The sequence below is a fragment of the Lycium barbarum genome, chromosome 5, assembly GCF_019175385.1.
Source record: "Lycium barbarum isolate Lr01 chromosome 5, ASM1917538v2, whole genome shotgun sequence".
Classification (NCBI taxonomy): domain Eukaryota; kingdom Viridiplantae; phylum Streptophyta; class Magnoliopsida; order Solanales; family Solanaceae; genus Lycium; species Lycium barbarum.
This window is the reverse complement of record NC_083341.1, coordinates 143,367,807-143,380,775: the sequence shown is the minus strand read 5'-3', so window position 1 is coordinate 143,380,775 and position 12,969 is coordinate 143,367,807. Positions and strand designations below refer to the sequence as shown.

The 12,969-nt window shown below is 37.2% G+C and overlaps 1 protein-coding gene across 1 annotated transcript; it reads left to right on the top strand.

Annotated features, from left to right (window-relative positions):
• The first annotated feature begins 451 nt into the window (after window positions 1-451).
• LOC132642089 (phytanoyl-CoA dioxygenase) lies at window positions 452-6,546 on the top strand. The gene is made up of 9 exons (XM_060359370.1): window positions 452-610; window positions 691-815; window positions 905-965; window positions 1,522-1,590; window positions 1,694-1,812; window positions 3,781-3,928; window positions 4,017-4,161; window positions 4,281-4,367; window positions 6,360-6,546. Exons 1-9 carry the CDS (start codon window positions 556-558, stop codon window positions 6,400-6,402), a joined length of 852 nt encoding a protein of 283 aa, XP_060215353.1. The 5' UTR covers window positions 452-555; the 3' UTR covers window positions 6,403-6,546.
• Window positions 6,547-12,969: the final 6,423 nt, after the last annotated feature.

Genomic DNA, 12,969 nt, shown 5'->3' with positions numbered 1-12,969 from the left:
CAGCTATACCGAAGGCCTTGTTTCGATAAACAATCAGTACTCCATTATTCTTTAGATGCTTCATAGATTAGAGTTGCAGTAAGTCAGTTTCATAATTAGTTCGCATTTAAGATTTAGCAGTTAGACATTTCGTTATCTCAGTTGTTTATATTTCTTATCACGCATCAATCTATACCTCATGTTGATTCAGCTAGACAATTGATTCGCTCGATCACATGTAATCAGGCATCGAGTGCCTTGTTACGTCTAGGCCATGATTCAGGGAGTGACACTACTTCTCGTCAAAAGTAATATTTTAAAAAACACTTCTCAGAAAAAGTAAATTTTAGCCGCTTGGCCAAACAGAAGTTACGAACCGTTTTAAGTTTTGCTTTAAGTGTTTTCCCATGTAAAAAAAAAAAAAAAAAAAAAGAAAAAAAAAAGAAGATAAACCAATGCTCGAATTTACATTTTAGTACCAAAGTAGAGGTAATTTGCGTATAAGTTGTCACAGAAAATAGTGTCAACTCGGCATACAATTCTTGCAACCCTTTTACAGCACCGAGACGGTCAAACATGGGTATTGAAGGAAACCTCAGTTCAGAGCAGCTTCAGTTCTTCGATTCTCATGGTATTCTATGTTTAATACTAAAGTATTACTATGTAATTTGATGATGTTTATTTATGTGAAAGAGAAGTTGAATGGAACAGGGTATTTGGTGTTGGAATCATTTGCAAGCCCAGAAGAGATCGAGTCCTTGAGGAACAGAATGGATCAGTTGCTTGATGACTTTGATTTCTCTTCCACTGCTTCTATTTTTTCTACCAAGAACCAAGTAAAGATTCTATTTTTATTTCTCACTTTAATCGGTTCTGAGATTAACCCCCCCCCCCCCCCCCCCCCTCTTTTTTTGTTGTTGTTCAGCAAGAAACGACTAATGACCACTTCTTTGAAAGTGCTGAGAAGATTTCATTCTTCTGGGAAGGTATGCTTGTCTTAAATTTCCTTATACTCTCATTTAACTTATTACTAGTATTTACTAACAAGTTCTATTTTAATTGCAAAAGAACCAATTGAATGTTGTATTAATGGCTTTTGGTTTGCACATCAGTCTTTTCTCTTGCTTCTTGATTTTCAATTAAAGCTGAGTAGGCAGTTATCAGTTTAGTATTGGCTTTCAACTGTGGAGATGTTATTTTTTGTTGCCATGTTTCTGTTTCCTATGCTCACAAATATATTTTTTGGGGTTGATTTAAGTAATAACTGGACGGGAAACTGCTATTTGCTCTAGTTTTTCATTTTGCACATTCTACTTTTTTTCTGGTTTTGTATATGCTTTCTCACTTTGGAGAAACATTTTCGTATCTTTCTGAACATTTGGGCTTTATCTAGATGATATTTGGATTTTAATTTTCTGATCCTGTGGTGTTGAATCTTTTTGGTAATTTGCATCTATGTCCATAACTTTCAATTCCTTTATAGGCTAATTATGTTTTAAGTATTTGCTTAGGATGCTTTATTGATGTTTGTGCTCATGGCAGAGAAAGCATTTGATGAAGATGGCAACTTAAAGCAGCCAAAGCAACTCTCAATAAACAAAGTTGGGCATGGTATGGTTCTGTTCATTACTTATTGTCAACAGAGTTCTACCAACCTTTCTAGTCTCAGCTCAACAAGTTTGTTCTTTGATTTCTCTGACCTGTGCTATTGCAGCTCTTCATGACAAAGATGCCGTATTTAATAAGTTCTCTAGCTCAGACAAAGTCTCAAGCATGCTGCGGTCCTTGGGGTACCAGAGGCCAGTAGTCATTCAGTCAATGTACATATTTAAGGTAAATACTGATATTGTTTTATCCAGTAATGGGGTTTCGAAGATTGGTGTCTTAGTAAGGCTAGAATGTAACCCAGTTGAAAAGTGATAGTATTTCTGAACTTAATGTACGAGAAAAAGCTTGATTATTTTATTTAACGGGGTCAATGAAATTATATAAAAGAAAAGCATCCAAGGTTGTTGCGTCCTGTATATAGACGTGGTATATACAACTCATACATAACAAATCTCGCATATAACCTATCGAATCTACCCCTAAAATTTCAAAACAATTTGTTCTCCTTTGACTTAGGTTTTGGTATTAGCTTTTCTAGAACTTCTACTGACATGATTAAACCCCATTCAAGCATTTAATCAGGTGCTAGTTTTTTGAATACAAAATTTGGACCATTTCTCAATTTGTGCATATCATCCCTGTGTAGGGGTCTTGTTTAAGCTGAGGGTCTATAGGAAACAACCTCTCTACCCCAAAAGGTAGGGGTAAGGTCTGTGTACATCCGACCCTCCCCAGACTCCACTTGTACGATTGCACTGGGTATTTGTTGTTGTTGTATACCTGTGTAGGGGCCATGGTAATCTCTCTGTGTGCCAAATTTTATCAGATATCCTGAAGGGACCTAATAATGTGTTTATTCAATATTTCATTTTTCTCTTTTTCCTCCTATCTTCTGCTAGCTCTTGCCAATTCCTACTAGTTGATGAAGCTTGAATGTTTAGGTTGAATATTTGGTACTTGATTGTAAAGCTAGTGTCTACACATAGGCAAAATTTTCTGCTCTCATGCAGTGACTCGGATGGAAAGTTCTATCTGTACCTGTACCATGACAAAGAGTATTACAAGAAAATGAACACTTATCAGAATTACCTCATGTTACTCTGTGTGCTTTCTCCATTACTCTCTTCCATTTCTATCTAATAGACCCAAATTCTGTAATGATCAACGGTACCGCGAAGATACATCTTCGTATTAACCTAATACACAGCTATATATAGGCTCTTTGGAGTTCTTATAATTCTCCAAATAACATGATGAAGTATGTAGATAATTTTTATGATGCTTATTTCCTTGGCTATTCAAGATTCCAGTCTGAGATATTTACTGCTAAAATGTTTGATCTAAGATATTATCCGTGGTAAAGCATATGTCACATTATTATTTATCACTTTGTGCTCTTGAGTTGGTCTTCTAACTACATACATAGATAAGATTTTCCTATATATATCTTTATAAACCATTGATTCTTGAATTTTATTTTCTTATCTGTCTATATTTGGGGAGTCAAATAGGTTCTTCGTTGACCAAAATTTTCCTGGGATATTATTTTATATATTTTGAATTATTGACTATCCTGACTCGTCGTACTTTTTGTATTGCTTTTAAATATGTATATTTTATGTCAAAAAACTTGAAGAATAAATGTCTGATTTCACAATGAAAATCAAGTCGTGTAATCCTTGTACTCCTAACCCAGCCACATGAAATAGAATGGACGGAGTATGTGATTTCATAGTCAACTTGTTGATACCAAAATCCATACTTGAGTAACACCAAGATTCCTAGCTAACTTTTATATTATTTGGATGAATCATGTAATCAAGAACATATTAGTTTTTGAAATGAAATATCTTTGCTCATGTCACATCACTTTGCTCGTGTTACCCAAGCATGCATCCATAACATGTGCACGTCTTGTCACTTTAAAAGATTCCACGCCTCACTTTGGTGAAGTGAACTACTAAGTTCTCTTTCGTGCTGCATATCCTCTTGTGGCACTTGAAATTGTTTTTTCAATTGTCTCTAATAGTATGATAACATCGTAGAGGAGGGATGTTTTCCTGTATACATGGAGGCACCACACTCTGTGCAATTGAACGAATTACAAAAAAGAAACAAAAACTATAAGGTAATGGAGTTATAGTAACTATTATCCATCCTTCTGCGAGTGACATGTAAAACTCTGCTTTTCAGCAACCAGGTATTGGGGGTGAAGTGGTGCCGCACCAAGATAACTCTTTTCTGTACACTGAACCAATGACATGCACTGGCTTGTGGCTAGCTTTAGAGGATGCAACAATTGTAAATGGCTGTCTATGGGCTATACCAGGGTCCCACAAAAGTATTGTTTCTCCCAACTCTTCTTTGTCTTGCTACCTCTAAATCATTGAACCCCTTTGTATAACATACATAATGTTCTATTTCTTTAGATGGCCTTGTCAGGAGATTCCTTAGAGATGATAATGGGGTTCATTTTGATAAGCCATCTCCATGCTATAACCAGAAAGATTTCGTTCCGCTTGAAGTAAAAGCTGGATCCTTGGTAGTCATTCACGGAGATCTTATTCACCAGAGGTCAGTCACTTCTATAACTTCTCTGGGACCATTTAGAACTGTCAGTTATGCTAACCATTTGTATTTGGTTTATTTGGACTGTTTCTTATCCATTCAATCTTCTTAATGTATGATTGCAGTTTTGAGAACCAGTCTTCAAAGTCACGACATGCATACAGTTTGCATGTGGTGGATACTAGTGGCTGCAAATGGGCTGAAGACAATTGGTGAGTGGCCAGGGTTTTGTGTTTAATTTACTCTGTTTCTTGGGCTGTGGCCCTTCCCCGGATCCTGCTTACACGGGGTGCTTTTTGTACCGGGCCACCCTATTGTTTCTTGATTCTTAATGCCATATTTTGCTGAGAGGTAAAGCAGCAGAGTTGTGCTAACTTAATTATCAGAAGAGACCTCTAATGTCCAGTGTTTTAAAAGACGGGGGCGTAAGGGCGATGCGTTTTACGTATGTCTCAGCGTCGTAAGCCCCGAGGCACGGGGCGTAAGCTCTATAAGTATTTAATTTTTAGTATTTCATAAAATAATATAATTACAGTAAATATTTTTAAATAGGTAAAATTGCATAAAAATTTGAGGAAAACTATAAATAAGTGAAAAATAGATGTGCTCCATCCCCACAAAAAACTAATCAAAACAATTATTATACGCTACTTACAAGCACAAGTGACTGTTTGTTACTTTTTTTGAGATAGTAGAAGACAAGATAAATAATTGGGAAAGAACATAAATTAAGGCATCTAGCAATAAAAAAAGGTCTTGACTTTTATATGTAATGTTTCAATTCCTTTTTGAAATATTTGAGTAATTACCAGTTGACTTTTGAGAATTTGGGCATTATATTAAGGGCTTATTTAACAAATATCGTTTTAATTTGAAGAAGTTTTCTGGTCTTACGACCCAACACAAAAAACTCGCCCCACACGTACACCCCAAATTGCTAGGTGAACGCCTTTTAAGGCTTTCGCCTCCCACCATCGCCTTAGGCGTTTCTGGTGCGCCCTGCCCCAAGGCTCGCCCTGGGGCCCCGAAAACGCCTTTTAAAACACTGTTAATGTCTGATACAGAAGCTGCTAGGAACACTGTGTTCAGGGTGACTTGTAGATTGAGCTACCTTATGAAAAAAAGGTGACTTGTAGATTGTTAGGAACTTCGTGAAGTTGTTCTCAACATTACAACTTTGTATAGGTATTAGCACATTATATTTCATGGTTCTGAATTACTGAAAATGACATGGGAACTTCTATAAATCCTTTTAGAAAGCAATATCTGCAAGGTAAGACTGCGTACAATAAGACCCAATTTGGTCCGACCTTTCCCTAGATCTGCTAGCGAGAGATAAGTGCACCTGGCTGCCCTTTGTAATAGCTACATCTCCACTTCGAGTCTATTGCGTGGCACGTTTATTTGCTTATCATCTAGTGGGAGCCTATTTGATTGTTTTATCCTTTTAACCTCTAAAACTGGTACTGAAGTGCACAGGTCTCCTCTTCTGACTCTTGAAAACTGAACTTGTACCTATCTTTTATGATAATGCTAGATACTTACGGGGTTCGGGGGGAGCCTTCCCCCAGAGAAAACCTAATAACACTCATTCTAATACTTGAGTTCAAGCTCCTACTTCGAAGTAAGCCTATGGAACTAGCATATAATCGGCCAAAATAAGCATGAGCGGCTACGAATTCTAAGTTTTTTAGTCTTCTAAGCTGTGAAGTTAAGGCAAAGATTAAGATTCTCACGAATGCTATGGAAGTTTACCTGATCTTTTTAATCTATATTAGATCTGCATCTGGATTGGATCACACGCACTTTCTTACATGTGAGAAATCATTCGATTTATATTCAATGACATGTCTTAGTATCAGGCCACCTCCTGTATAACTTCTTAGATTTTGGAATTGAGTATTTTCCTCCCTTGGATTATGACAGGACCGGGGATGGAAAAGGTATATGTACGTATGATAGTTTATGTAAATGGGCCTATTTTCTAAGATGTAGCTTTCATTCATAGAAACTCTGGAAATATTCTTACCAAACAAAAAAATTAAGTTGCCAAGGAAAAAGGATCAAGCGACTCAAAAGCGGGCATGCTTATTGAATCAATAGCTACTATACAGTGTTAGCTGAATGATTTGCGACTAAAGATCTATAAGTTCCTACTTTTGATCCAACTTACATGTTTCGTTTGTTTTGGGAAACTGTTTCAGGATTAGAAGAAATGTAGATCCAGAGCCCTTGTACAGTTCTTGAATCTGCCCTCAAGAGTCATCAACTGCTAGTTTCTTACTGAAATATCATGTGAACCTTGGAGCGGTCGACCTGTTTAACTTTCGTAGTTCATTTATGTATATGCACATCAAGTACTTGTTGAATAAGATGACCAATCATAGAATATGTTGTTTTTCAAATATTTATATCTTAAAAAAAAGAAGGTAGAAATGGCACCAGGTAGCCACTTTTAGTACCCTTATTTAAAACATATTCAGGTATTAAAAAATTAGACAGCTTTGACATATCTTAGATCGCTCATCTCCTTCTGCTGCCTCCCCTCCCCTCCCCTCTTTCGTCCACCTGCTCCTCCAGACCTTCGGGTTTGAAGTTCTGAACTGAAAGAGCCTAATTTCACACTGAAGGTTTGAAGTTTGAATTACCGCAATCAAAACTTCAGGTCTGAGATTAGGTTTTGGTAGTTTAATATTTAGACGCGTCGGTCTAAAGAAACTTTGTAAACTTTGATAACGGTTCAAATTTGCCCATGAACTTTGTGAAATTGCCATTTGCCTTATCGTTAATGTTTTGTTTGAATATATCCTTATCTTGATAAGATTGATTCAAATATGCTCTCATTAACGAGAATTGTTTTCCAACACGTGGTCTTTTTAGACAGGGGAAAATGTTAAAATTGGCCTTGACCTATGTGGAATGGTGCAAATTTGCTCTTGAACTTTGAAGGATGTTGGTGTTCTAGTAGTGCTTTATCCCCAAATTAAAATTAATCGCCCTCAAGCCTCAAATCATCCCAAATGAAAATCAAGTTATTCCAATTTTTTTTCTTAGTTTCAACATGTTTTTTTATTGTTTACCCTTAAAACGGTACAATTGAATTTGTATGTGGTTTATGGACACGTGGATTGAGATGACCAAACTGAATGAATAAGAAATATAATAAAGTAATATGATTAAAGAGCAAAATAAATAGAACTGGACCATTTGCTAAATACGCAAGAGTAGTCTGAATTCCGGCATTGTAGGCTGGAATAGTCGTCGAGGGAGCCCCATCTATGCAACCAACGATACAATGAAGCTTAAAGAATTAATCGAAATTCGAATGCTGTTCAACGAGAAGGTAAGATCCTATATATAACTAAATTCCAAGGAACAAGATCCACGAATCGCACTCTCATTAAACCCATTAATCGTCCATTATTGAGTCTGACTGACGGTTGTCGATGTTCTTGGGATCTTCTGTAACGGTTGAACCCCATGTCGTATCTCATCTGGTCAACACCCTGCACTTGATTTCTTATCTTTGGAGTCATGATTCTAGCTATTGATATCTCGGGATGCTCGCAGGCCGAGCATGCGAACTGGACCGGGCACTACCTCTGCTGACTCACGTCTGACATGTCCCTTTCAACGTGCTTGAGCACCTAAATTGTCCACCTGTCGATTTCAAATTACACTCCATACATATACTGCACAAGGGAATATATATATATATAACTAGGAAGATTAGGAGAGTTGAGGTTTATTAATTGAGATATTAGCTAAAATGTATATTAGAGGTGCAAAGTTTTACCAAGTACTTCTTTCTCATTCTTATTAACCCATGCCTCTTTTAGTCCCAAATAAAATTGAAAAGAGAATAAAAATTGTTTAAAACAGATAAAATTTTCGTTAGTGTTTAGAAAAGCAACGCCAAATGATGAAGAAAGCTTCTCAGACCATATATATTTTATCGACTGAAACTTTTGTGATCCCTAAGTTCCACCAACTCTTTGATATAGTAACTGAAGTTACAGATTCCAGTGCATAGTTATTCTTCTTTCCAAGAATTTATTTGGTTCATTACTTTTAAGTTCCCGTTACTTTTTCAATGTGGTTCACATTCTCGGACCACTTTTGTTTTCCTATCATGTATATATATGGGGGAAAGCTTGAAAGCATATGGCACATGACTTGTTTTGTGATAACCTCCAAAAGAAAGCAGCCAAAATTTGGAAATTGGTCATAACCACCTCCAATATGGCAATAAGAATGGTGTATAGAAACTTGGCATCTCCAAAAGCTAACACTTCTTTTGGGGTGGGCCACACACTAGATTCTTGCCCTTTAGAACTCACTTTCAAGAATCCTCAAGAAAGTATATATGATCATGCACCATCTTATCTTGGATTGTAGATCAACTTGAAACCAATCTCTTTATCTTATTATGTCACCTCAATTATATTGGCAAGCTCGACCACAAATATAAACAAAGCTTATGTATGTGTGACATGTAATTTAAATCGTCTATCCTATGTTTAATTTCTTTTCTCATTATATGAATTTTGTCTCGTGGCGGACACTTTTCTAAATAACTTGTTTGGACTAAGCTAACGAGAAATGCTAAATTATAAGAAAAAAAGAAGAAGTTAAATCTTGGTATGAGTCGGGACAGATTGGGTTGTGAACCATCATTTAGCCCATGCATCTTGATCATGTACATTTCAGCCCAACCCATTTTAACCTTCTCAACTCATTTATTAACTCACTCAAATTTAACCACCGTCCATTTGACACCGCTAGACACGAGATTACTATCAAATTCCGGAGAAACGTCTGTTGTTTCTTTGGCAATCTTTATGTAGAATTCAGCTATGTATGGTCTTAAACTTCTGATACCAAACAAATTAGGTGATGGTGTTGAACTCAAGCACCTAGATATTTTTAACTAAGGCCAATTAGCACTTCGAGCACATCAGTGTGATTTCATGCTAGCTATGGAAAGTTTTGGGGACGATCACTATAATTAATTAATACTCAATTAGTTGTGGATGATCTGAAAAGGGGCAGTATCAATCATGAAAAGAAAACAAAACTCAACATGAACGATATTGTGAATAAGTATATACTACTTGATATGGTTCCTGGCTGACATTACAGAAATATATATGGCACTCTCTAACTTGATACCTTCCTAACCGTATATAGTGATTTCACACCCCAAAAAAAAGAGAATGCAAGTTTAAGAGTCCACGGAAAGTGAACCTAGTCTTCTATATAATTTATATAACTTACGGTAACTGATAGTATATTTATATAGTAGTAAAATATATTGTTCCAGAAGGAATAAGAAATTAAAGGTTTGTGGAGGAAAAGTACAAAAAAGGAAAAGAAGGAAGGAAGTAATTAAAGGGAGAGAGGAAGAAAAAGAAACCAATAACATGGAGGAATCGTATAAATTAATTTTACCATTAATGTGAGTCTTATTTTTGTGACTTACAGTGAAGGGATTGAAGTTTCTCAAGATTTCTTGCCCTAGATGGTCCCAACCACTTAGGAAGTAAGGCTACAAATTAAATTTATGTTGGGGCGTGTAACGACCCGTTTGGTCGTTATAGCTCTTTTGGCACTTTCGCCACTTCCGAGCATTGATTGACTCACTTTTGACTTGAGGTTGACTTTTGGGCAAACGGACAGAGGTCCGGATGGTTGTTTAGAACCTGTAAGTATGGTTGGTTCGGTTCCCAATGCATTTTGGTGCATTTCGGGACTTTGGATGAGAAATGGGAAGTAGGCACCGGTGGTTGACTCGATCAACGAGACATCCGTTGAAAATTTCGAGACCTCGAGTAAGCGTTTGCAACGTATTTTTGTATGGGTTTAGGTGGTCGAGTTGTGAGCAGATGGCCTCGAGAATTACTCGGATTTTCGATTGAAACTTAGAAAAATTATGGGGAATCTGTGTCTGGTGCACGCAACGGCGGCATCGCTATGGCGGTGTGATGAGCGCTGGGGCGGTCAAGAGTGAAATAGGATTCACTGTTGCAGCGGTGTCCCTGCCTCAGTAGCGGCACTCCCTTCGCCGTGGCCGTCACGGGCAGTGACATTTCATTAAATGTGTCTTAAATAAGTCTTAGACCCTCATTATTTCATATCTCGATACTGGAGCTTAGAGAAACTGTTTTTGGAGACAAATTGAGGAGATTCTTGGAGGTAAAACTTTGTCCAATCCTTTGCTCTTCCTTAATCACAATCATTTTATAATTCCCCCTTCCCTTTTACAATCCCTTAGAGTTGGAATTTGAAGAAGGGTTTTGGGAGATTTTCCCTTAGAGTCCTATATGATAAATTGATGATTTTGATGATAAAACTTGATGAATCTAAGCTTAGTAATCATATATCTTTCACTTTTAACGTTGAATTTCGGATTTGGAGAATTAAGGTTCATACCCAATTTGGGGGTTTTTACTAGAAATCGGATTTGGGGATAATTCTTGAGCTAAATCAACAATTAATGATGGGGTTATGATTACCTAAGATTCAATTTGGTACTTTACCCATGAATTTCCCGTTTCGCCCTTGTGGGCTAGTTTCCCCAATTTCTAGGGTTAAATTAGACCTAATTGATATCATAGCAATATTAGTATCATTATTCATGATTTCTAATTTAGAATTCGATTATGCTTAGACTATTTTGGTTCTGAACTTCAGAGGAAGGGCAAGGCGATAGAGTGACTTGTTGGTGTTGCGGTTCGACAATCCAGGTAGGTTATGGTTTACCTTTGGTGAGACTTAGTATAGTGAATCACATATTTAGATTATGATGTCAGAGTCAACATGTGAACCTTCGGGTGTGAAGTTGGGATGGATATTGCCTTAGGTTGGGTCCTGATGTGTGTTGGGACTAGCCACCCCATTATATGTGTGTGATTGCTTAATTGTGTTGGGTTGATGCCATGTGTAGTTGGTAGATAACGAATGTCTCTTGTTGTCCTGATTCAGATAGGATTGACATACCCGTTGTTGGTATTTGTACTTTGATATATTATTGGCGTACCCGCTGTTGGTACTTGAGATTATTTATAGATATTGGCATACCCACTGTTGGTATTGTGATGTGATGCATTGTTGGCGTACCCGTTGAGGTACTTGTGATATTGAGCTTACTGGTTGATGGTTGACATATGCATTGCACGCATTCTCTCATAATTATCATGCATGGCCAATATCCGGTATCGTTGATTGAGCGAAACTGATATTTGATAAACTCTTTTACTTGAGTGATTGTGAAAAAGGCCGATGTCCAAAGATCCATTCCGGAATCGTTGTTTATATGAAACTGATACTTGATAAACTCTTTTACTTGAGTGATTGTGAGGAGGCCGATGTCCAAGGTTCAATTCCGGAATCGTTGATTTATTAAACTGATATTTGACAACTCTTTTGAGTGATTGTGAGGAGGCTGATGTCCGATGGTTATATTCGGGCATCGTTGTTGCATGGTCGATTCCGATGTTATTCTGGAATCGATTGTAGTGCATGGGCTCCGCGAGTCCCCCAGAGTGGTGCCGGTGAGACTCCCCCTGTGAGCAATTAGCTAGGGTCCCGTCTGTCTGTTTGGCAAAGATTCGGGACGGGTGGAACTTAGACTTCGCGAGTCACACTGGGTTATGCTATCGAGACGTCGATATTTCCGTCCGGAGTGCATGTGTACACCTCATTTGCATAGCATGGCATGGCATCACATTCATACCATTATTGCATTGCATTGCATTATGACTTGAGTGAGATGTCGTGATGACTGTATTGTGACGATTGTGTTGTTGATGATTGGACTGTGATGATTATATTGTGGTGATTGTTTCAGGATCGGATGTACTCAGACTTATTATATGGGGTTTAGATACTTACGCGGGTGTTGATGGATACTCGGTTACGATTATATTGTTCCCTGCGTGATTGGTTTTACTTGTTTATCTGTGTTATTTTCTGAATTGTGTTAACTATGCTTAGTCGGCCTATGATGCCTACCAGTACTGTTGTTTGTACTTACCTACACTTGCTGCATTCTTTTATGAATGCAGCAAGTGTCAGGCCGGATCTACTTCTTTGACTCGTGGCTGACCGACTCTTCAGCTTCCACTTGAGTTTTCCAGGGTGAGCATAACGTCCGCTGACCTCAAAGATTCTTCTGTTGCTTATGTCTTACTTTTCTTTCAAGACATGATTTGAGACTATTTATGTATTATTATTCAGACCTTAGTATTCGAATTTAGATGCTCTTGTATGACTAGACCAGATACTGGGGTGGATTCATTTACTTCCGCACTTATCTATATTATATTATATTGTGAGACTTACGTCATTTTACTTCTTCCGCTATTTTATTATATTTATTGATTGTGAACATTGAGTTAAGGGTTCGCCTACCGAGGTGAAAATGATGGGTGCCCGCATGACCTAGGCTAAAATGGGTCGTGACAGGGCGGGACCTGATTGATTTAATTATTCCACTATAATCTTTTTGGTAAGAATGTAATAGTTACCACTGTGCATGGGGATGTAAAGGTGTTTAATTACTTGTAACATGTACAAAATATTTCACTTATTTAAAATTTCTTAACTTTGTAATATCTGCAGCGGCAGATTCAAAGATTATGTATAAACAGAGATAGACAGATTAGATAATGAATTATTATCATAGCGAGTAGCGACGGTCGACATCCAACACAAATAAATAAACTGTGTACGCTCTTTTTTTCTGACACCTTGCAAAAAAAAAATTAAAAGTTAAATAAACTGACTTCGTTTATTTGAAAACTAGATAACTAC